The 24027-nt window shown below is 44.5% G+C and overlaps 1 protein-coding gene and 1 pseudogene across 1 annotated transcript in view; both read right to left on the bottom strand.

The window, feature by feature from the left end:
- LOC142587793 (uncharacterized) overlaps positions 1-21142 on the bottom strand; it is a 30309-nt gene extending 9167 nt beyond the window's left edge. The window contains exons 1-2 of the mRNA XM_075699061.1: positions 20615-21142; positions 16743-16817 (exon numbers count right to left, since the gene is read on the bottom strand). Coding sequence (XP_075555176.1) covers positions 16743-16817; positions 20615-20968 — 429 coding nt within the window. The 5' untranslated portion in view covers positions 20969-21142. The remainder of the gene's footprint in view (positions 1-16742; positions 16818-20614) is intronic.
- On the bottom strand, positions 6246-6425 carry LOC142589171 (U2 spliceosomal RNA; annotated as a pseudogene).
- Positions 21143-24027: the final 2885 nt, after the last annotated feature.

Here is a 24027-nt window from a genome sequence, read left to right as displayed (position 1 = left end):
GGGGGAAAAGCTCCGCCCAAAAGTTCTGTCTCTCACCCGTGAGAGAATTCATCACAGCACACCGTGGTGACTGCGGTATCTATGCTTTGCAGCACGGCATTGCTATCTCGGAGGCCACACACAGCTGGCGCAGCTACTTGCAACTGACATGTGTAGACCGGCAGCGTAAAGATGAAATGCTAGTTCTGTCTTTTTGATATCGCAGACATAGTACATCTTTTATTCATTTAACTAAAATTAGCAATTATAGTACTTAGAATGTTCTCGCAGACTAGGTGGGCCTGGCTGCTTGCGACGAAGCAGCTACATCGCAAGCAGCCAAAAGTTGCTAGCATTTTTGGACAGCACTGAAGATTGTAATTTGCATGCTGCATGCAGTGCAGTTATATTTGGCTCGCATGTTCACAGGAGCCTCACCTACAGGTGGGCAACGTTTTATTACTAGTAAGTTCAAAAAGTGTTTTGAACAAACAACCAAAACTTTGACTGCCAGCTCTTTCTGCAAGTTTCATCTGTTTTTCTTCACACGTCGTGACGCTAATGCAGTCATGCACCTGAAGTCACCACAGTAAAAGCTGTTAATCGGTCTATCTATAACATCAGTTGCGATCCATCTGCTATCATGTCTTTGCCATGCAGTTGCACGACTGCTCTTCCTCATCATCTTGCTTTCCTGTTCTGCGCAAATTAATTAATTTCACCTCACGTAGTGTGTTTTGCGCTGTGAATGTGAATATGTGGCAACAGTGTGAAGCTGAAAAGCATAAAGTCATGATGAGCGTATGCTGATCGTGTTCTCAAATGAGAAATGAGTGCCAGCGTGACATTTGGTACTGATGTAGTATTTGCATGCCTTCTAAAGAAGCATGTGGGGAGGTGAGAGCACCCGAGGGGATAGTAGCATAGGCAAGAGAGAAATCACTTGCTCGCCTTCTAGCCAAGTGGTTTAGGGATCCTTTAAAGAGCTACTCTACATCGGCACGAGAAGAGCATGCAATTGTGACATAAAGGTTAAAACATCAGGCTCTCATGCTGGAAGACCGAGGTCCGAGCCCAACGTTGGGTGCATAAATCCTTTATCTTTCATGCTCAGCTAGTCAGTAATACAGCAGCAGCACCCAGCAGTCATGGTAAGCAAAGCCCAAGAGGACTTCCTAAGAGAAACATTGAAGAGATTGAAAACATATGAAGCAAGATATCAGGGCTGCCATTACTCCCCCCCATTCCCCCTTCAACTCCTTCGCTGCCTGTTAGCAGGGGCAGCACAGCAACAATATCCTGCATATTGTGGTTACACACCTTAGCCTCTGCATGTTTTATGGTGAAAGTAGTTACGAACTCGAAACTGTGTTTCCTGCGTTTGTTTAGCTCTTTCATTGCGCTAGCGTTGTCACTGCGTAACTGCCAGGGCGTCGGAATAAAATGTTTTTGTTCTAGTTTTAGTTTAGTTCCACTGAAAAAAGTTCCTCACCAGTTCTGCTCCGGAACGAAAATGAAAAATGATCCGCAGCAGTTCATAACAGTTCTGGTTTGCATGCACAAATTTTTTAAACGAACTAACTATGAAAACAGTATTTTTTTCCTTAATAAGTGAATTACGAATTTTGACAACAAGCTCAGTGTCCCCGAGTCAAGGCACTCGGCATAATATTAGAAGCAGCATGTCATCGAGTGTACTCGCCGAAATGCTAGACCACTTTTCTGATTTAACGAATTTAATTGAGCATAAATGAACAATAAAACTTCGCTAACAAAGTGTTTTAACCCCAGAGAATGAAAAGATACACTCTTCAGCCTGCAAGCCTCGAGTATTGCTACAATTCAGATGTGCTGGAGCACCGAGCGGCAGGTTTGGATTACTGGAGCGCTTGAATGGCTATCGGCTATGCAATACACTGAGATACCCTAAGCCTAACTACTAGATCAGCTGTTTTTTTTTTTTTTTGCTATGTTGAAGAAGTATTTCTGGGCCCCTTTAAATTATGTTTTGAGCCTACACTATTCGTGGAATGCAAACACACTTTATTAATGGTGATTTATACTCTTGTCATACAGGCAAACTTACTGCAATTTTGAGCAAGGGCATTTGGCCTCTGGCGTCATTCGCAGGCTGTCACAGAGGAATGCTTGCTGACACTCGCAGCAGAACGCACCCAGCAGCCAGCGTATTCAGTGAACTCACTTTGCAGCGTCGAAGTACGTTGCCTTGGTAGGAGTGCTTAAAAGATGTCGACTAAAAGTTGACGGTCACTTTAGCATACGCTGAAGAGAATGAGACATTCATTACATTACTTGGCATTTTCGTTCTAATGCATTGTTATTTCCTTGTTTTCTCCCCCAAAAGGTTGTGGGTTCGAGTACCTTAATTAATTTTATTTTAATTGAGCATCCTAATTTACCTCACCTTAATTAACACCAAGGTTGGTGGGTTCTCTTGCATCCTTCACAATGTGAATTCAAATCCAACTTGGAGATATGGCCGGTTCACCCATGTCTCAGTGTTGGATTGTGGGCTTGAGTGCTGTGATCAACTTCACCTTAATTAATGCCAAAGGTCATGATTTGACTCCCACCAAACTTGGATTTGGCTCTCGATCTTCACGATGACAACTGGAGCCCAACTTGGGAATACTGCCAGTTTGCCCATATCTCCAAGTAGATACAACTTCCACCAAAGGTTGTGGGTTCGAGTGCCTTAATTCTCTCTTAATTAACTCTCTTAATTCATTTCACCTTAACACCAAAGGTAGTGGGTTCGACTCTCGACGTTCACAATGACGATTGGAATCAAACTTGGACACATGGCTGTTTTGCCCATACCTCCAAGTGGGTTTGACTCCCACCAACAGTTGTGGTACAAGTGCCTTAATTAACTCTGTTTTAATTAACTGTGCCTTAAATAACACTACGGGTCGTGGGTTCAACTCCAACCAAGGGTTGTGAGTTCGTGTGATTTAAGTAATGACATAGTAATTAAATGTCTCAATTAACTCTGCCTTAATTAACACAAAATGTTGTGGGTTCGAGTACTTTAATTAACTATATCTTAAAGGGACACTAAAGCGAAACAATAAATCAGTTTAGACTAATGAAGCATTGTTTTAGAACCCTGTAGGCAGTCATTTCAAAAAAATAGTTTGATTATTAGATGAGAAAATAAAGGTCCAAGTATCAGTATTCGAATTTCGCGTTGAAACCCCAGCGCCGGTACGTCAGTGTGACGTCAGGGATTCCAAAGTATGTTTTCCTATTTGGGCCGCGTTGGCTGAATAAAAGTTCCAGAAACTTGGCATGTTTAATATTTGGTTCCTTTAGAACACAGTGTAGTCAATTTGTACCGCTATGTGTAATTAGTAGGCCCTAGAAGATGCCATCAGAATCCAAGACGTCAAAGCCCCCAGGTGCGGGAACATGAGCAGGCGTCGCCACCCGTATTTCGTTCTTGCGCTTTTTCTGGCTTACCAAACGTCTTATCGCTGTAAGAGTGGTGTTTTTGGTGTTGTAGAATGGTAATTTACTGATGCAGAAGAAATCATTTTTCACTTTAGTGTCCCTTTAATGAACTGTGCCTTAACTCACTTTTCCATAATTAACACTGAAGGTCGAGGGTTCTACCCCCAATTTTGGTGCCATAACGCTGGAGGTCAAATTTTAGTCCCATAAGCCATCTAAGGTTTTTGCCATAATATTGATGCAAATTCAGTGGCAACTTTAAAGGGACACTAAGGGCAAACATTATTCCAACACTGACTGTTAAAATACCATTCCGTAAATCTCGCAGCGCTTGTTTCGTGCCAAGAAAAGATCTAGTTTAGGAGGTAATCACATCTGAATGGTCCGAGTACCTTTACTGCAATTCATATCACCCGCCCCCCAAGCGGGGAGTGGTGACGTTGCATGTGCCATCACCGCCTTTACTGTCGTCGGCGAGTAAAACAGCACCCAGCAGACGGCGCTACGGATTCTTGCGCAAAATGCAAACATGCGGCCATGGAGAAATCGAGCCAAGGCAGAACATAGGATTCGCCACCAAGCTGCTCTTTGGTCTAGTGGGTATCGCACAGGCGCGGCATTCTTTCCCAATTGTAGCTTATGTAAGTTTCGTGAGTCAACAAAACCAGCGCAGCCCCACATGATAGCAAAACTACTGAAACATGAATGCGCGGGTGGCGCAGATTTGAGCGAAAATGAAACCTTTCGACCACCTGCATCGTTTTCAAGGTTAACATCAATGAGTTCTCTTTCCAAAAAATTGAATAGAACTGGACAAGTAGAATTTTAGTCCATCTTATAATGCAATGCAATAATTGTTACATTACTAGCGATTGAGTAATACTGACAGAATTATAATAAGAAGTGCCTTCACCATCGGGCTAGCACATGAATGTCTCATGGAAGTCTCAACTCGTGTCCTGCATTTACCTCGATTTCTCAATTACTAAAGCTCAGTTCACGATAATATTGACACCATAGATGTTCTCGAACACTGGACTGGACTGCACTGGACAAAACTTAATTGAGAACCACTAGATTGGCGGCCTGGCCTAGGCCACCCGGGTGCTCTCGGTTTGCCAGGCCGTTTCCCAGGCCTGCTAGGAGGCCCAAACTTCGTCTTGTAGTTCTGAGCTAGCCAGAGCCTCGCACCAATGTTCTTCAAGGACGTCTGGGTTTCTATGATCAAAGAGCTTTGTACTATATGTGCATTTCCAGAGGATGTGTTCTATGTGTCAAGCAATAATCTACCACTTTAGCCTGACTTAATATTTGTCTTTAGTGTCCTTCTAAACCGCCTTTTTTCGCTATTGGAAATGTTATAAGCTAATAAAATGTGCTACGTGTATACTGTAAAATTAAAAACGCATTTACTATAATTGATCAGAGGCTGTTTAAATGTAATCACTGCACAGTTGTTTATGCCTACGTGTGCCTATGCTAGCCACTCTCCCTATGCGGCCACCATTGCTTGTTGTGTGTTCAATGGATGGACGTGGTGAGTCATTGACGACACGGTGTCGAACAAGGAGACCACGGCGCTCACACGTGGGGTGGCTCGACAGTGCTGTGGCTTGACAGTGCTGCGCCTTGCCATTTAAGATGGTTTAGGATACAAATGCCTATAGCCACACCATTGGAGGCAATTGGAAGCTGCTCGAATTCGCATTCATGGCATGCTCAAACAGTGCAACCTTTCGTTGAGCTTGTGTGAAGGTGAAACGCTGCCACTGCTCATCTGCCGAATAGTTCGAGCAGAGCATGGCAGTCTGTTCATTTAAGTTTTGTCGTTTTACAGCGGACTTGACTGTGGGTCACTTATATCTTAAGCAGACCCGTTCTTGAATATGCAAAATTGACACAGTTCTCTGTATTGTCTAAGCCTTTCAAAGGTGAACAAAGTCTTGGAGTGGTCCGTAAGTGACATATAAGCACTGCCACAACGTGCTCTAAATGTTCGCATTCCATTCTTGAGCCATCTGCAACGGAATGGTATCTGCCAGGGTGCCATTTCTCCTGCACCACACAAGCTTCCTCATGTGCCCAGTCGACCCAGCACATCGCCCTCATGCATTGTTTACGCATACTGGAGCTCATTAGGGCTACAGCAAGAATGGGTGTACAAAAAAATGACAGTGGTGTGTACACAGAGACACAAAAATACAAAAAAAATTTAAGAACTATACGTCAACTGTGACATCTAAAAACTGAGAGGGAGGTAATAACTGGACTTCAGCAGGCAACAAATGTTTATGTTCAATCATGTGGGGTGAAAAAGCTGTTTTTGAAAGTGTTGGTCTGGAGTTTGAGGTATGGTAACCTCTAGTTGATGTTTGGTGAGCAGGCATTAAAAGCAAGGAATCTGAGAGTTGACAGAGGGAGTTCTTGAATGCGTACAGAACCTTGAAAGGTTCAATGTGCTGCCATCCTGAAAGAAGCTAGCGGTTCAATGCCCAAAGAGCAGCTGTGGGTGAAAAATCTCAGTCAAAGTGACGGTAAATAAAATGAGCAGCTTTCCTCTGAATTGACTCAGCAGAATTAATTTCACACAGTTCATATGGGTTCCAAACGAAGGATGCATACTCTAATTTTGGACGAAACAATGTTTTATATGCTACTAGTTTAGTGTCCTTCGGGGCAAGAGACAAGGTGCGATGGAAATAACCAAGTTTTTACAGCGAAGCTGTATACGGCTAGGTTTCTGGAAAAAATTGTGTGTGCCTATCGAGCCATGTAGATAGAGAATTTCTCCCTATATGTGGGCCGATACCGAAGATAGAGCAATACCGGGTTGACCCGCAGCAAAGGTGACCCAAGCTTCAAGCGCTCTGCCAACTTGCAAAAATAAGTTTAATATCTTAGGTCCAAACACAACCTGTATCAGATATTAAGCTGATAAGAACAGATACATACTACACTTTTACCACCCAGATTCCCCAAACTTGAACATTTCACCAGAGGAACGGCCAGGTTTCAGTGGGAGTTTGTGGGGAAAATTTTGTGTGGCCTGTGTTATGTGTGACTGCTTGAGGTTTTCGAGTGACCTCACAACCATTACTGCCCTGTGGGACATAGACCAATGCACAATCGTCTCGGCTATGGTGAAGCAGTGTGTGCGCTTGTAGTGCGGTGAAGCGCGTGTCTGTTATACATACCGGGATTCATTAGTAAAAGGTGTTGTGCCATGTTTTGCAACAATATATGGATATGTATAACCCCCAGTGCCTCATCATCTTCCGATGCTCAACATCATGTAGGAGTGACTAGTCGCACCTTGCCTTCCATTTACGTGCATATGTCGTTTGGCACACGGCAATGGACAGTTTGCCATCAAGTTGAACAACAGATGTAAGCTATATGTTTAGACCAAGACAGGGTGGATATAAGAATAGCTCCTAAATATTTGTAAAGTGAAACTTTTGTTAGTGGTACACAGTAGCAAATGTAATCAGAAAGGGCGTCCGCCTGTTAGTAAAAGACACAACAGTTTTGCTAAGTTGATGTTCATTTGCCAGGTAGCACACCATTCGCAAAATGCAGCAAAGGCCTCCCCTAGGTGCTGATGATCAGCGAGAGAGGCAACACAGCTGCACATGAAACAATCGTCTGCGTAGAGACGATCTTTAAGGTAACACGTTTTAGGAGGTAATTAATAAACAATAAGAATAGCAGCAGACCAAGTACAGATCCCTGCGGAAGCCTGAGGTGACGTCAACCACAGATAATTTCGCAGAATCAAAGTATACCAATTGTGATTGTGAAGAGACAAAACTGGAAATCCAGCAAACCAACTGAGGATTATTTGGAATGTTATGGAGTTTCAAAAGCAATTTATAGTGTGATACAGTCACAAAAGCGAGCTAAAGTCAATGAAAATGGCATCAATCTGGTTACCTAGGTCGATATGAAGAGAAAGATCATGGGCGAACTCCCAGAGTTGGGCCATGGTACTAACACCACACCTGAACACGTGTTAAAAACTGATGAAGTGGTTATTATTTTCAAGGAACAGCATGATATGCTCATTTATAATGTGGTCAGGGTGTCTACCAAGTTACTTTCTCCAATTTCCCTAACTTTTCCAGGTTCTCACTGACAATTCTAAGCGAATTCCCTGACTGTTCTCATGCAGCTGAGGAGAGCATTCAGATACCACCAGGCTAGTGAAGAAAGTTGTGGGCAGCATTAGAACTGGCTGCACAAGTGCACTTCGATGCAGGCATTGGCATTACTGACATAAAATGAGCAAGAGTGAAAGACATGGGTTTTCGCACACATAATGACTCAAACAAGCCCCTGCTATTATTAACCACCAATAACCTACTATCAACAGGCTAGTAAAATTGTAACCTAACATTTGTGTTTGTGAAACATGTCCCTGAATTCAAGAAGAGCTTGCCAGTGACCTCATTTTATGGGCTGATATCAGTAGCCACAAGCCTGCTTAGCAAGATCTTGGAGTACTGAAAACAAGCCTTGGAGTGGTAAAAACTGGGAGGCAGCGCCCTCTTGCATAATTCTACAAAACACGCTGTTTCATTAGGCTGCTTTGGCTGCGGAAATTCTTTTATGAAAAATGCACTACTATAAGACAATTCCTGTACGTTACGGGAATCAAATGCAGAAAACTCGGTTCTGGCGGTGAAGTTACTTTCTCACAGACTCAATTTCTTCCTGCAACAGGAAGGCCTAAAACCTATGTGCTCAAAGAGACTCTTCCCTTCACGTTCCCAATGAGACATTCCTTGTTTACTGAAAAGCTTCCACAGAAGAACTGTCATGCAAAAGGCAAGGAATAATCTTCACAAACAGCAGTAGTTCTTTAAGAGCACTCGGGCTGAGTTCGAGCCATAGAGTTTTCAAGCGCTGCTCGTTTCGGTCAAAGTCTCACATGCATGCTTGCACAGAGCTGGTCAAGCACACTTAGACATAAGATCGATCTGCACTCTCTGCTTGCAAGTCGGTGAGCCACCCATCCTCTATGAGCACTTCTAGTACGATGTGTAGCCACTTCTAGCCAGCTTGCACGGATCAGGCACAAGCTGCTGGATCCAAGCAACTGGTCCCCCTCATCAGCCTGAACTTTAATGATGACCTCTCCATTATTTCTTGTGAGCAGGCCTACATGAAGAAAATGCATTTTTTCTTAAAGCTCACCATAGCAATCTAGAAGGTTTGGTGATCTTCCAAAGCTCAGTTTTGGCGGCAAAGCCAATGTCGAAGGCAGCTATAGGAACCAAGTTCTCAGAGTTGCGAAGGTCAATCCTGAGTAATTTGAACAATCGTCAGCAGCGCTTGGCGTTTCTTTTGTGACAATTCGCCCCAGGAGCGAGCGCAATAGGCCTTCTAGTGCAGATGCAAGAAAAGGAACCATTGGTTTCTCTGACTGGAATTCAGTCAGCAATGATTGTGGTTCTTCTGCAATGGTGAGCCTAAAGGTCAGTTTAATTGGCAGCATCTGGTGAGCCACAGCCTTCTCAACGTTGGTATAAACGCAGCACATTGGTCTTTCTTTTTCTCTCTCTCTTTAAGCGCTCAACATATGTCACCAAGATTGAGAGAACTTGAAGTGCCCTCGCAATAACCTTGGTATTCTCTAGCCACCTCACTGAGCATTGGAACGACAGTGGAAAGAGAGTGCTTCCCGTGTGGCTGATTAGTTGGCTTGACAGGCAGGCACATTTCTGAATAGGTTGTATATGCTTCAGAGGAACGCCACAATGTCCCATTGTGTCTTGTTTTAAATGCACTGCTCACAACATGTAATCCACAGCTCCTTATGTCCAGAATATTTTGACTCACACGAGATGCAACAAGCTCCTCCCTCGGGGACCTCGACAACTTCAAGTTAGCATTGGGACTGTCCATTGACATTTGCAGGATATTTGCCAGCTCAATGTTCCCCGCTGCTTTTATGAAAGAAGCTGCTAAATAAATCCTCTATGCAAGTACGGCCTAAAAAGCATGAACATCAGGTAGCAGATTTTCCCACTGGCATCAGTTGCGTCCCGGAACCTGACTAATACAGCCATTCGCTCTTTTTGCATAATTTTGTTCAGGGGACTTGTCAAAAGCCATGACCATGTGTGACACACCATCAAGCTTCAACAGCAGCCTGTTTCAGAAGTACGGGGCAATATTGTGACAAATTGTATAACAGACTTTGTTCTTTCAAAGTTGAAATTTCTTTGCGATGTCACTAGTGGGAAATATGATGGGGGGAAAGCACGGCAGACACTGCTGCTGAATGAAATGATCCATGTATTGATACAGCACTCAGGCACCAAATAATTTCACCTATTGTGACACATTTTTTTTTTCTACCACAAAACTGCTTACAGAAGCTTTTGTGTCTGACGCGATGGTTACAGGATTTGCAGGAGTGCTTTCGTTGCTCATGCTAGGTACCCCAAGGGCATGATCAGTAGTAGCACTCATATAACAAGCAAATGGCAAATTGAGTCCAGCACTAAAATATGTGCAAAGGTTCACCTGGGAAGCCCTCTGCGACGAGGTCATAGTGGATCGTGTTTCTTGCTTGCAGCGTGGCTGGCAACTGCTGCGTTGCACATTTGCTGAGGGAGGAAGTCTTGTGCCATACTTTGCACTCTGCCATAGTGGTGTCGTCTGGCACTGCTCTGACCCATGACGACTACTCGAAAGCGTCTGGGTTCGCCCAATCAAGGCTAAATGAGCACTACCTGGCGGCTCACATACCACATACCTCATTTACAACAAAAGAATGGCAATATGACGGCCGTCCAGTGCGGATCAGACAGGATCGAACGTGGATTGCTGGCTTGGCTGTATTTTTCCTTTACTTTTTTTTTTCTTTTAGTGGGCAGTCAAAAACTATTTTAGCTAGGTTCCCATAGGCATAATGAAAAGAAAGTAGTTTTTCTTTTTTCTTTTTTTTGCCAGCCAGGAGGAAAACCCTTGTGTCCACGAGTGTCATAGCGGCGTTAAGTCTGGTTCCTCATTCATTATCTGATATAAATGCACCAACACTGACCTAACCGGAATGCTTTCGAGCCGAGCTAAGACATGTAAGCATTTTATCAGCATTAGTTGGATTGTGTTATCGTTGCATTTGCTGTATCGTGCCTAGAAACAACAGTTGTGCTTTGTCATCTACGTACACTTTTGCTCTGCCATTCATTGTGGAAGAAGCGAAGGCAGCGACTTTATTAGCTATGACCTACAGTTAAGATTGCTTCCATCAAATTTCGCAGACTTCCATCTGTCAGTTTCCGCGATCTGGCCAAGTTTTTGACAAATTCCCTGACAATTCCAAGTTTTGTAAGTTTTCCCATTTGGTAGACACCTTGTGCTCAAGTATCTTACAAGAGGTTGAAGTTAAAGCAATAGGCCTATAGTTTGATAAAAGCTTTCTGCTACCTGATTTACTATGAGGTGTGTTTGCTCTTTTCCAGGAAGAAGGAACAACACCACTATTCAGGGACTTCTGAAATATAAGAAAGTGTTACCTAGATTTTTACAGTTCGTCATACAAGAAAATAAATGGAAATGGGAATTCCATCAGGCCTGGGAGGTCCTGCAGTATCTAAATTCATTACCAGGTTCAAAACAACTTCTAAGCTAATGACGGTATCAATTACAAATAATTCTTAGTCGTGAATGTTGTAACGCTAGAATCATTCGAAGCAAAGAAAGACAAACTAAGTATTAAACTCTTCTGAAATCTCCAATGGATCATTGCTATTACCGTTCTTGATTTCAAAAGATGTGGTTACATTTAAGGAGCTTAGGTAGCCGAGATGGCTTTTTGTTGTTCTTCTTTTGCCTGTGCAAACATAATACATGCTTGAAAATTGTTGGAGTGCTTGAAGGGGCCTTGAACCATTTTTTATTGAAGAGGATAAGTGCACCCGAACTTAAAACAGGCTATTTCAGAAATAGTTTACTGCAAAAAGTACTTCAATGAATTCAGCGGAAGCAGAGTTATTGGGAACAAAACACCCTCTTCACTGTGCTCCCGTTCCTTTTCAATGCCTTGCACTGCGAAGGCTATGGCGGAGTAGGGCGTGCCCACAACGGTCCGCCTTCTAAATGTCACCATGGTGCACAGTTAAAATTTGCTTTTGGATGTTAACATAGATGCCACTACTTCCAATTTTGGTGTTTACAATGTGCCAAATGTAAGCCAAACACGGCTGTCCTCAGTGATCTGTAGTGTGCTTAGCCAGTGAACTCGTAGCGGCACACCACGGCGGCCGCGGTATCTACGCTACGTAGAAGACTGCAGCTACATACAACGGTAGTGCGTATGCGCAGCATTTGCATAGTGCATGACAAGGCTTGAGCACGTGCTCACATGTATATGCTAAAGTCTGACCATGCTACGTGGTGCGGACCGGCTTTGTCCTTCACCAGCTTGACCGACGGATAGTAGCCATACCCAACTTGTACATTTTTTAAGCGCTATCAATTAGTCTGCCAAGGTGTCTAACCAGGAGCGGCCAGGAGTGAGTGCGCACTGGCAAGCGTACGTGTGATCTACTCTTAATGTTTGTATGGTTCGCAGCTAGTTGAGCATTCAAAACTAGTGAAAATTAGCGAGACCCGCCAACTACGACACCGATAAGCAGGGTGGCCAAAGTTTAATTCCTATGTAGATGGCCGCAGCCGACTGTACGTGATTAGACAATAGTGGGCTTCTTCCGGAAGTACGTGCTTAGTATCGAAATTTGAAAGCACATTTTCACTAAGTTCAGCCTGTTTATTGAACTTCATCAGTAAATATACACCGTAACAGCAGGAAGAAGTGCACTGATCCAAGCACCCTTCTTGACTGACGTCAGCTATTGGCCAATAGCAGCCGCATATGAGAATTTGCTTTATTAAGAAGTAAAACGCTCAGAAGAGAAGGAGGAGCAGGCTTCTGTTGAAAAGAGAGCATCTGAGAGAAAGGTGACTTTGAACTCCCCTTACAAGCTCCACATGCTGCATACGATAACAAAACTTGGCCGAGATGGTCACAGTAGCGTATGCTATCCGCAGGCTATGTTTTTTCACCAAGCCCAAGGGGTGGTTCAGCACCCCTTCAAAGGAGTCTGTTAGCCCACCACCATAAGTACAGTAGTTCACGGTTCATCCAGGGAAGATTATTGGTTTTTTCTTAGTTTTTAGTGGAACAAAGCAGTCTATAGATTATTTTACAATGTTTTCAACATAAGCCACAAGTGCATTAACCTCACTAGAAGCACTGAGTACTGAAAATGCACAAAAATTACTTGACAACTCGTCTATGATACGAACATCATCATCCTTTAAAATATCTTTAAAGATGGAACATGTAAAATTTTGGTTATGGATCGGCCGGTTGAGAGAAAGAAAAACAGCATTACGAACCAAGATACGTTCAAATAGATCCCACTTGTAACCCGTGTTGACTACATCAGTGCTGAGAAAGACAAAATCCAGCACAGCAACACCACCAGTGGGATCATGAATGACTTGCATTAAGCCAAGAGAAAATGTAAAGGCAACAAGTTTTTGGCTTAGTGCAGCAGCACGATCGCAAAGTGAGAGCGACGACCAGTCAATTCCGGGAGTGTTAATGTCACCAAATAGGACAATATCTCAGGCACATAGATTATGTTATAGTATAAACTGGTCTAAGCCGTCAAGAAGTTTCCAAGGACTATTAGGAGGCCGAAGCAAAATGCATGTGGTTATACGCATATAGAATGCCATTCGAGCAGCTTGAGCGCAACACTAAGAAAGAGGGTTAACTGAGGGGCCCAATTTTTTATTAATCACATCATAAGATGCCAACCAACAATGACACCAAGGGCAACGCAGGGGAAATTACTTGTACCTAAAATTGAATTAAAGAAATTATAAATTAATGGAAATGAAAGCGGGTGAAAAAAACAACTTGCTGAAGGTAGGGAATGATCCCATGTCTTCGCATTACGCGTGCAATGCTTGATTGTGAGGCACACTGTAGTGGGGCACTCCAGATTAATTTTGACCACCTAAAGTTCTTCAACATGGATCTAAATGAAAGCACACAAGCGTATCTGCATTCTCCCCTCCCTCCTAGAAAAACCCAGCAGTGCAACATCATAGCAAATGGGCTATTGTGCTGGGCAGTTTTAAAAGCAATGCAACATGAGGGCACCAACTGGCCTTCTTTTTCTTTTTTTTCCCCTCTTTCCAGGCTTAATTTTCTCTTCGTTGCATTTATCGTCCTTTTGTCCCTGTTACCTCTATATTCTGTTCAACTTGTTAACCGTTGCCATTTTCCTTGCTTTGAAACAAGCGTTTCCAAAGGGTTTCCAAAGAGATCTGTATTGTTTCTGGGGTAAAGTGTAGTAGATTTAGCAAGTATGCATGGCACTTCTGGATAACAGTTAGTTACTTGACATTGCTGCTTTATTTATATTGAAATCTGCAATCCATTGCTTGTACACTGCTTGTGTTTTGTTTTTATCAGCTAATGCCCACTCCCACTTTTATGTTTTTTTTTTTCATGGCAATAGCATCCAAGATGGATACAAATTGCACCAAAGATTACTCTCTCTCAGATTTGTTGCTTTCCTTGTTTGCATTATACTCAATTACTTTTCATACCTTAAGTGTCAAAGATGGATACATGTTAGCTAAAGATTGCTCTCTCTCTGTTGCCGATTTCATATGTGTGTTATGTTTAGCCATGTATGAAATGCACAAGATCCCAATTTACATGAAGCCTCATATATCGTACCTTGCTTTCAACCGCTTCAGTATAGCTTCGCTTTACACATATCATACGCACAGTGGATGGCCATAAATTTTTATATATGTATCATATATATCTGAGCATACAATGCTCATGAACGTTCTTCCCTCAACAGGCCTCGAAAATTGCCTTCATTCTTGTGACCACCGTGAGCTCACTAAAGACAACATTGCCGCTCGTGTGTCATCAGCTAATGCTAATACAGTAAAAGCTGGTTAATTCACCACACAGTAATTCGAAATTTTTCGAGAATTCGAACCGGTTACCGCGGTTCAGTCTACAGTGCATAGAAGTCCATGTTTAATGCAACCTATTAGTTCACTCAAAAATTGTAAACCACCACTGAAACCTTTTACGGCTGAAGAATAGGTGGCATTCCCGTTGTTCCGGCACGTAGGTCAATGAGAATAGCCACATCACCATCAACACCATCACTTTATGTCCAGCCATCTTGCATGTTGGTGGCGGTAGTAGTGCTACTGCATTGTGTCTGCATCAAAGCTGCGAGATTTCCTCGTGGGGAAAGTACTGTGATGGAGAAGGCAGAGTTTCAGTAAGAAGCGAACGAAGGAAAAAAACAAGCAAGCTTGAAATTGCAAGAAACATGGCACGCCACAGAGCATATTGTCTACCTACATCAGCAACAGAAAGAGCATCGAAGATGCATACCAAGCCGAAGATATTGCCAGCAGCCAAAAAAGGCTACAAACAGCTAAGTGCCTTGAACTTGAGAGTGATGTGATTAAGCGGGTCAAAGAAATGAAAGCCAGAACTCTGCTTTGAGAAGACCCTTAATCATGGCAAAGGTGGCCAATTTCACCCAGCGCTTGGACGCCCGAGACTTCATCGCCTCCGAAGGCATCAGGTTCCATCGCTTCAGGGAAGGACATCACCTTGTCTTCCACACAATATCTGGCAAGGCAAAAAAAATGCACACTAACATATGCGCGACACGGAGAAGCAGCACCCTGTGGCAGTTCCTGGACAGCTACTCGTCAAGTGATATCTTTAACACTGACGAGACAGCGTTGGCTTTCAAACTTCAGCAAGATAAGAACATCACTTACAAAGGGGGCATCTGTGTTGGCGGAAAGCACAGCAAAGAGCGTGGCTCCTTGTTGCCTGGGATGGAAAAAGTCCCGCTCTTTGTGATTGCGAAGGCACACAAACCCCAGTGCTTTGAAAACATTTGGACGTTGCAGACAGAATATGCACCACCAACGCTAAAGTGTGAATGATGGCTGCGCTGTAAGTGGCTACTCAGGTTTGACAGAAGAATGGAACGCCGCAGCAGACAAGCCCTTCTCATGGCCGACAACTGTTCAGCATACAAGGTCGAAGTTGAGCAGAGAGCCACGAGATTGGTTTTTCTCCAACACAACTGCAGTCGTACAGCCAATGGGTCATGGCATTATCAGAAACAGTAAATGTTTCTACAGGTGCCACATGCTTGTAAGAATGATTTTGTGAGTAGGTAGCAAAAAGAACTACGTAGTTTTGCTACTCATTGCTATGCACATGTTGATGCGGGCTTGCGATCAATTTACGGCCGGTACAATTATGAACTGTTTCCGCCACTGTGGTTCTGCAGCTGGAACTGTACAAGGAAGTGGCGACAACGGGGCTGAGGAGCTCGTGCCTGCAGTGATGCATACCGTAATTCACCATGTCACTTTTAGTGATCATGCCGAAGTCGACAGTGGTGCATCAGTGGGCAGTGCCCTAATGGATGAAGACATTATCGCTAAAGTAGGAGGCAGGCAGACAGTCATCGAAGGGATGGGTGGTGAAGACTATGATGAGAGGAGGAGGAGGTGGTGCCTGTGCATGGATAACTGTAAGACGACCGTAAGACTGTAGGACGACTGTGTTGCATTTCTGCAATGGAGCAGAATGCAGCAACTATGGCCTTCACAGAAAAAAAAAAAAAAAACAGAGCAGCAAGTGATCACCGATTTCTTGTGCTAATAAATGTTTTTCATGCCCTCTGGGTCCCAAACACCTCTATATCTTGCCCACTTTCACAAGTTCAAATTTTGTTTAATTAGAACTGGCTTCGCAATTTGAATTAAATTCAATTTGAATTACCGAGCTTTTACTGCACATCGTTACATCAGACAAGTTTTGCATCACTTTGATTCCAAAATTGTTTTGTATCTTCATATTTCTCACAACCAATCAAAATATTGATTCTGAGTTGTCACCACTGCTATTGCTGCTAAAAAGCAGCTGGCGGTATTACATAAATAAATTAAACGAATAGGATACTCGGAGCGCAACAGGGTGCACCCACAAATAGTGCAATGAAAGACTAAACTGGTAGTGGTTCACTGCATATAGGTTTACCACAGAGTGCTCATTCTGTGCATTCATGCACTTGTTGGACCTGCATCACTTTTGCAGCACCACTACAGCAACCCTCCGGGTTCAGTAGAGTTTGGATCGAAGACCACAGGTTCAAGCGACAGCAATCTAAGCAAGCGCGTCTTGTTAGGTGGCTTACCTCAAATGCAGCAGGGCTGTCAAAATGCTCACTGTCTTCCATATCAGAAGATGGCTGTGCTGCTTGGTCATAGTCCTGTGACAAGAAAAGAAAAAAAAAAACAAGGGTGTTTAAGGATGTAACTTTTCACTACATCAGAAAGAAACGTGACATTTCAGCAATCGGTCTGGGGCCTCGCACTGCAGATAAGATTGATTATTCGCGGCTGTGTTGGAATAGGCAGGTATGCTGGTAATGTCATTTCCATTGCTACCTGGCTTGTTCCCGTGTTTGCACAAACCAGCACCTTCCTTCGAGAGTGTACAGCCAACCTCAAAACTTACGGCCCACGGTATATCCGTAAACGTTCAACTTCCAAGCAGCTTGCAATAGTAGTCAGTAAAACTGAACATCACAATGCTGTCCATCTATACTGGTAGAGGAAGTAAATGCGACTACCAGGCTGCGGTGCGAGGCTGCGTAGATATTCAGCTTTTTCTCAGATTTCGTGCCCCGTAAAATTTTGTGGTTGGTTGTACTTTTCTTCCCTGAATGAACTTCATTGAGAGAGGCACTTTTTTTTTCTTGTCCACTCGTTTCTTCACATGGTTGAGTGTCTTTTCCACTGTAACAAGTTTCAGGATGCCATTCTTTCACGTCTATCACAGACACTGACCTTGCATAACAGTATATAATGTTTGTAGCACTACGTTGATGTGGGATTGGCCGGCCTAGTTGGCTATACAAAACAAAATGTAAACAGCAGTCGAGGTTCACTGATTGAATCGTTTGTGGGCTTAAAACATCCCTAAGCTACACTGAGGTCATGAAAGATACCGTGGTGGAAGGCTCTGGATTAATTTTAAGCAATTGGGATTCATTTAGCCGCTTCCGTGCCACACTATTATCCAAAATTCCGACCAAGAATGACAAAATTATTTTGAAACACCTCACTTAACAAGGTGTATTACCTCCTCAGAAAGAATAAATTCGCATCTGCTTGCGCTGTCCCATGGATATGTGTGCAATCAACCAAAAGCATAATAAGCACTGAAATAAAAATTTCACCGCTAGAAAATGCAATGTACCATTGACAAGCTGAAGCTTGCTCTTGGCATTTTTTTACGAAGAATGCCACTTGTTGAGCACCTATTTCTTACAACTACTTGAAATCTCTGCCATATTTTATTTTCATCCTGATTACCCCCAAACCACGATGCCTAGTGGCCAGACTCCATTAGACCTCACCATAATCAGTGCCAGTGGCAAGAGCAGAAATGTAACCTTCAAAGCTAGCATTGCTCGACATAACTTTCTAACCTCTTCCAAGTCCAGAACAGGTGACACTCGATTTAGCGAAGTGATGACCGCGCTCAAATTATTTCGTTAAATATGGCAGTTTGTAAAATTGAGAAAGGAATTTTTCGGTCCTTCGAAATATAAGAATTGTAATGTAGTAACATCCAAAAGCTACTGCAGCATCATATTTGCCGCTAACTAATCAAGCCATCTGTTGCACAAACCATGAAATAATAAAAGCAACCACCGCCGCCCCTACTGAGGCTAGTGTTTAGCCTATCCGCAGTTACGTGCATGGGCACGGCGCGCAGCCTCGTCAAAATAAAGCTAGGGCCGCGACTAGGGCGCCTAGATGTTTTACCATGTTCGCCTTAGAGCACATGCTTGAAGAAAAACCCATCTGTGTCAAAATTAGAAAGAAATCACCGTTTTCTTTACTCAATTATTTCAAGAAACACTTCATTAAATCGAGTACAGCCAACCAATTTAGTTTCGTTAATTCGGGTTGATGACAACATTGAACCCTATGGGCACCTGCTGGGGAATGGAAATTTCTTTGTTAGATCTGGAACTTCATAAAATCGGGTATCGTTAAGTCGAGTTTTAGCTGCATATTCCAAATTATGACCAAAAATAGCCAAATTAAGTAGCCCGTGCTACCAACAGCATGTTCCCGGTACGAAAGGGGATAATAGACATTCTGAATGTTCCTCAATTCAAGAAAACTGAGAGCAAACAGAGTTTCACAGGAAGATGGAGACATGAAGTGATCAACAGTCATCGAACAAGGGATCGAACAAGTCAACGAACAAACTGGAGCCAATATTTCGACAAGAGGTTATGCCGACAAATTGGTAAATGCACTAACACATGTGGATGGATGCAAGGAACTATTCGACAAGTGCACTATCATATTGTACACAAAGCAAAGTGCCAGTGAACACAGGAGATAGTAGAAGTCGCAATAATTCAGTGTCTGCCGGATCAGCGAGCAGCGTGGTATCCATCCATCTTCTTCAAAAAAAAAACTAGGGTTCCCGAATCTTAACCCTACACATGTCATGCCGTAGTAAGGCGGCGGACATCTTGTGCTGGTCCCTCATTCCGCCCCCATTCTCCCTCTCTCTCTTTTTTTGTCTATGTATACAATCGTATTGTTTTTATATAACGTTTACCAGTAAAAGACAAGTACCATTGTTGAAATGGTACTTGTCTTTTACTGGTAAACACACCCCTTTCGTAACCACTGTTCATTAGACCAAGAAGTAAGATATAAACATGTTTTTCTTAACTGAAAAAAAGAAAACAAAAGTTAGTGTTTTATGCCTATGACAATCATGGAATGTAAAATTTTTAATACTGATTTGGCATAGACCGGTTCGCCAAGATTTGATGTCCCAAAAACGGACTCCACTGCAGAAAAAAAAAATGATGACTGAAAAAAGGTTGATAGGCACAGATGACCACGTATGCATGATTGAGCATGATCGGAGGCATGAGCAGGCAAACACGCGGCAATCCTCCCTGAACGGCTGCTTTCTGCAGCTGCGCCGCAGAGGACACACACAAAAGAAATGAGCAAAACGAGAGCAGGGTAAAAGCGGGAGCCAACGTTTCGACAAGTGGACATGTCTGTTTCAAGTGAAAAAGCAAATGTCGCTTTCGAAAACGGCCGACGAGCGCTCAAACCCGCAATGTTGAGTTGAGCTGCAGGTATAAACACTGCGTGGGGTTTGTGCCGACGTCGGGGCACACGGTGCGGAGTTGCATCTCCCCCTCTATCAGGGTTTGCTTGTGCCCGCAGGTTTCAACGGCATTTGCATGGCGCAATTCACCCCGGAAGAAACGACAGTGTGATGCCGGGGCACGTCTGTGTCCATTTGGATAGGCGGTGAGTACCCGGCGGCCGCGTGGTTTTGAACACACGGCCTCCCGCAGCCCAGGCGGACACTCAAAGACGAGGCCACGGCTGCGGCAAACTCGCTGAAGTGAGACACAATAAGGCCAATATCAGTCAATAATTGACAACCAGGTTAACGCAATACAAACATTCAAGGGATTTCACCTCCCGCTCCTAATCGCTTCGCACAGTTCTGTTGATGGACGATTTGCGAGGCGGAATTTCCGCCTTCCCCTGGAGAAAGCAAAGCACTGTTTTTCGAGTGCTCGTCTGGAGCTGATAAACATTAAGTTCACTTTCAATTTTATATTGCCGATCACACGCTCAAACCTGACAATTTCGCTTAGCAAAGAGCAAGACGCCTTATTTATTTTGGCTAACACATGCCCGATTTCATCACGCGGAAAATCCCCCCCCCCCCCACTTCCTTTTGCTTTTTTTCCCCGTTTTGATGGCACAGTGCAGCCTATGGAGACAGTGTCAATTGCTGAACCCATCGGTAATGCAGGCTAAAGGGCAAAGATAAGCATCCAAACATTTGCGCAACGCTTCCGTATTTCGAACGGGGGAAAGACAGCCGTCATTTCGCCCTCCCTCGTCCGACATGACGGAACGCGTAAAAACAAGGGCGAACACAATCGCGCCGTGCTTCGTAAACGCCACGTTCTCGGCTTCGTGGTGAGCGACAACTTACGTCAACGGGTTCCTGCTTAATCCTGATCGCCGGTCCGACCCCAGCTGGCTGCCCTGCACGCGACGCGCTCGGTTGTGGTAGGTCGCTCGTAATCGAGACCGCAACAGGCACGGGCGGGAAGATGGTCGGCACGATGTCGCCGCTGACGTTGACTCCATCCTCGAAATGCAACGAGCACACGCACAGTCTCTCACCCACGTCTCTCAGCGAGACTTTGGGTATCACGGCCAGCCATGCCTTGCACTGGATGTCATCCGCAGTGCACACGTACAGCAGGTGAGCCGGATCGCTCAGACCGAATTCGTTGGGGCAACCCCTGATGTTGCAGGTTATCGCCGGCGTATCCTGCTCCATTGGAGGGTGTATTTACGGAATCGCTCGGCGGCGACGACAAAGAAAAACGGTCCTTTACAGGATGTTAGAAATAACAAGGGAAAGCTACGGGGTGCGCAGTAAAACACAGAGACACTGCAAGCGAACCCTACGGCAGCAACAAAGCCGCCATGAAACATGCAGTCAGGAACGTCGCTGCGGCACTTTCTTGCTTCTCAAAGCGCGTGTACAAAGAGGGCGCTGTCGACATTATAAAAATATCTGTTAAAAAACCACACTCTAAAATATGTCGACTCCATTTGCAGTGTATTTCGTCTCCACATTTAATCTGTCTTGTTCGCGTTACCTTTATTTAAAACTTTGCTGTTGCTGCTTTTTTTGTTTAGAACGCTGTCGCCACGCGCATACACGAGACGTTCATTTGAGGGATCGTCAGCCGTTTGTGCGCAGGCGCGAGAGAGAAAATTTGGAGGCTTTTGCTCCTTGAATATATGACTCTGCCTAGGCACTACGGACGCGGCTTCTTAGCGCGTGTTGCAGGCATAGAGTTATGCCCCAACCACTGGCACGCGCTGGAAAGCTTCGGCGCGCGCCGAAGGGTCAAATGCGTCAAAGCGTCGGTCGGGAACTCGCTGAAGCGGAACGTCGCGCAGCGATTATGTCTACTGCCGATGCTAGAAGTTTGCCGGCGCGCGGCGAAGCTGCGCCGGCGTGCACCAATGGGAGGCTGCGACGCCTCGCAGGCGTCAACCAATCGGAGGCTGCGGAGCCTCCGGCTGCTAGGCCTGTAATGGCCGACCGTGCGGAGACGCCGGCACCAACGATCGTCCGAGTGTTTTAGACGCACGACGCGCGCGACAGTGTTCCTGAAAGACAGTGTTGTAAAAGTAGGCCGACAACGACACGATCAACCGACCGACGACCGTGGGTTGTGGCAGTGCGACGTGGATCCGAAGCGACTTCGAACGACGCCGACTAATCCAACCTGCCCACTGGGTTCCGCCGGGCTCAGTGCGATCGTCTGCTAAAACAGCCAACCGAATCACGATTACCGCAACGTCCGTGCTTGTTGTGTGTGTATTTTGTTGTGCTCAAAACATGTTTACGAGCTCCGAAGTCTGGATAATCAACACTCGCCTATCGCCGATGTTGTTTACGTTACGCGTAGGCCTAGCGCGTCCATCGAGTTCGTAACTGGCGAGTGAACGAAGTCACCTGAGAAACTCTGTCGAAGGAAATGAATTTTCAGGTCCGTTTGGTGCTGCAGTGATTTAAAATATGGCACTCTTGACTTCGTGTGACCTGTGATGTGGTGAATGAACCGTGTGGAAGTTGGGTTGGTCAACCGCGGCGTGTTTCGTGTGGTGTCGGTTGACTCAAGTTTAACGGGCAAGCTCTGCGCTGTTTCCAGTGGTAAAGATAACTTCCGAAAGCGAAATACACTAGTAGCCGAACTGTTGGAAGTACTTACATAATCAGCCGTGCCGCCTGTTTCAGCTGACACTGCGCTCTTCTATTCGGCATGTGAATCCAGTTCAGTACAAGTTCACTGTACTCATTCACTCACTTCTTTCTAGTGCGTCCGTCTTTTGGGCTTGTTGGGCATAAATCGCTCGTGTAGCAATCAAGAACACTGACGCACTGAAGCATACGTGACAACGCAGTCATGTTTGAGTCAGTGTGTCGTTATAGTTGAGCACTGCAAAAAGAAATTATCTGTTTGCAACGTGTGCCCTGTGTGCAGTACATAGCAGGACCTGCATCATGCAAGACCTATGCATGTAGCAGCGTATGCCACGATTGCTTCGATGCCCGCTTCAGAAGCAGCAAATACTGAGTCAATGAAACTGTAATTGATTTTTTATCTCACTTTTTGCTTATGGAAAGTGTAGATGGTGTGAGTGCATTGTGGGGAAGGTGAAAAGGTGTCATCACTGTTTTGTGCAGTCAGTATGCCTTCAGCCCCTAGTAAAATGTTTCTTGCTGCGATACTATAAATTGTAGTCAGGACAAAGATCTACTCAAAACCAAGTTACTAATGCATCTGCGCAGAATGTGTTTGATTAACAAGTTAACGCTTCCACAACAACAATGCCGATGCACAGCATATGTGCTTACAATAAATACATTCCGTAAAGGTGAACGACTGGGCCTACAATATCAAACTTCGTAGTAGCACCGTAAAAAGTGCTGCCATGCGTATCAGCCACAACGAAACTGCTGCACGTCCAACCTTCTTCCTTGGAGGCACTTCTGTAAAGACTGTTCGGGCCCTTCCCATTCTGGGTGTAGCATTTAGCTGTTCTCTCAACTTTTCCGCATATGTCACCAGTACTGTATGTAAGCACCGGCCCTTTCTTGGGTTTGTGTCTCGTGTCTCCCTTCCCTGATGACCTAAGGTTTTCCGAGCACTCTACACTTCTATCATTCTGTCACAACTTGAGTACTGCTCATCAGTATAGTTCCCGTACCAAACTCGCGACGCTAACAAACTTAAGCTTGTTCAGCGCCAGACAATACGCACCCTTTACTCCTGTCTTTTCGGTTGTCACAAGCTCATGCCAGCCTTCGAGGATTGCCTCAAACCCCTCAAGTAGCACACCCTGCAATACCAACACAACATTGCACTAGTCTATACTGCAGGGTGTTTGACGTCTCTCTGGACAGCACTAATCTTTCTTCAGTTCGTCTGAACAAGTGGTCAGCACAGCCTGAGCCCTCATCACGCCTCTATGGCCCGACACCACAACTCCATGATTATATCTGGCATGCAGAGCTTTCTCTCCACCCCCCTGGCGATTTGGATTCTCCTTCCTTGGAACCAGACTTCATTGGCACTCCTGTGTGTTGTGCACCTGTCGAATGTGTGCGTGTGTGCCGTGCTGTGTTATTGAGCAAGTGTGTGTGCACGTGGAGGGGAAGGAAGTGTCTTCTGCATCTGCAAATTCCTGCTTTAGATGGCTGGTTATCAGATGCTCTAACATACAGGCATCAGCCTTCTCTTTAGTCTAGTGTGCCAAGTTACCACTAAGATTATTATTATTATTATTATTATTATTATTAGAATCATCACTTTGACC

The sequence above is a fragment of the Dermacentor variabilis genome, chromosome 7, assembly GCF_050947875.1.
Source record: "Dermacentor variabilis isolate Ectoservices chromosome 7, ASM5094787v1, whole genome shotgun sequence".
In the NCBI taxonomy this organism is placed as follows: domain Eukaryota; kingdom Metazoa; phylum Arthropoda; class Arachnida; order Ixodida; family Ixodidae; genus Dermacentor; species Dermacentor variabilis.
Note: the sequence above shows the minus strand (reverse complement) of the source record. Positions and strands in the feature narration are given on the sequence as shown.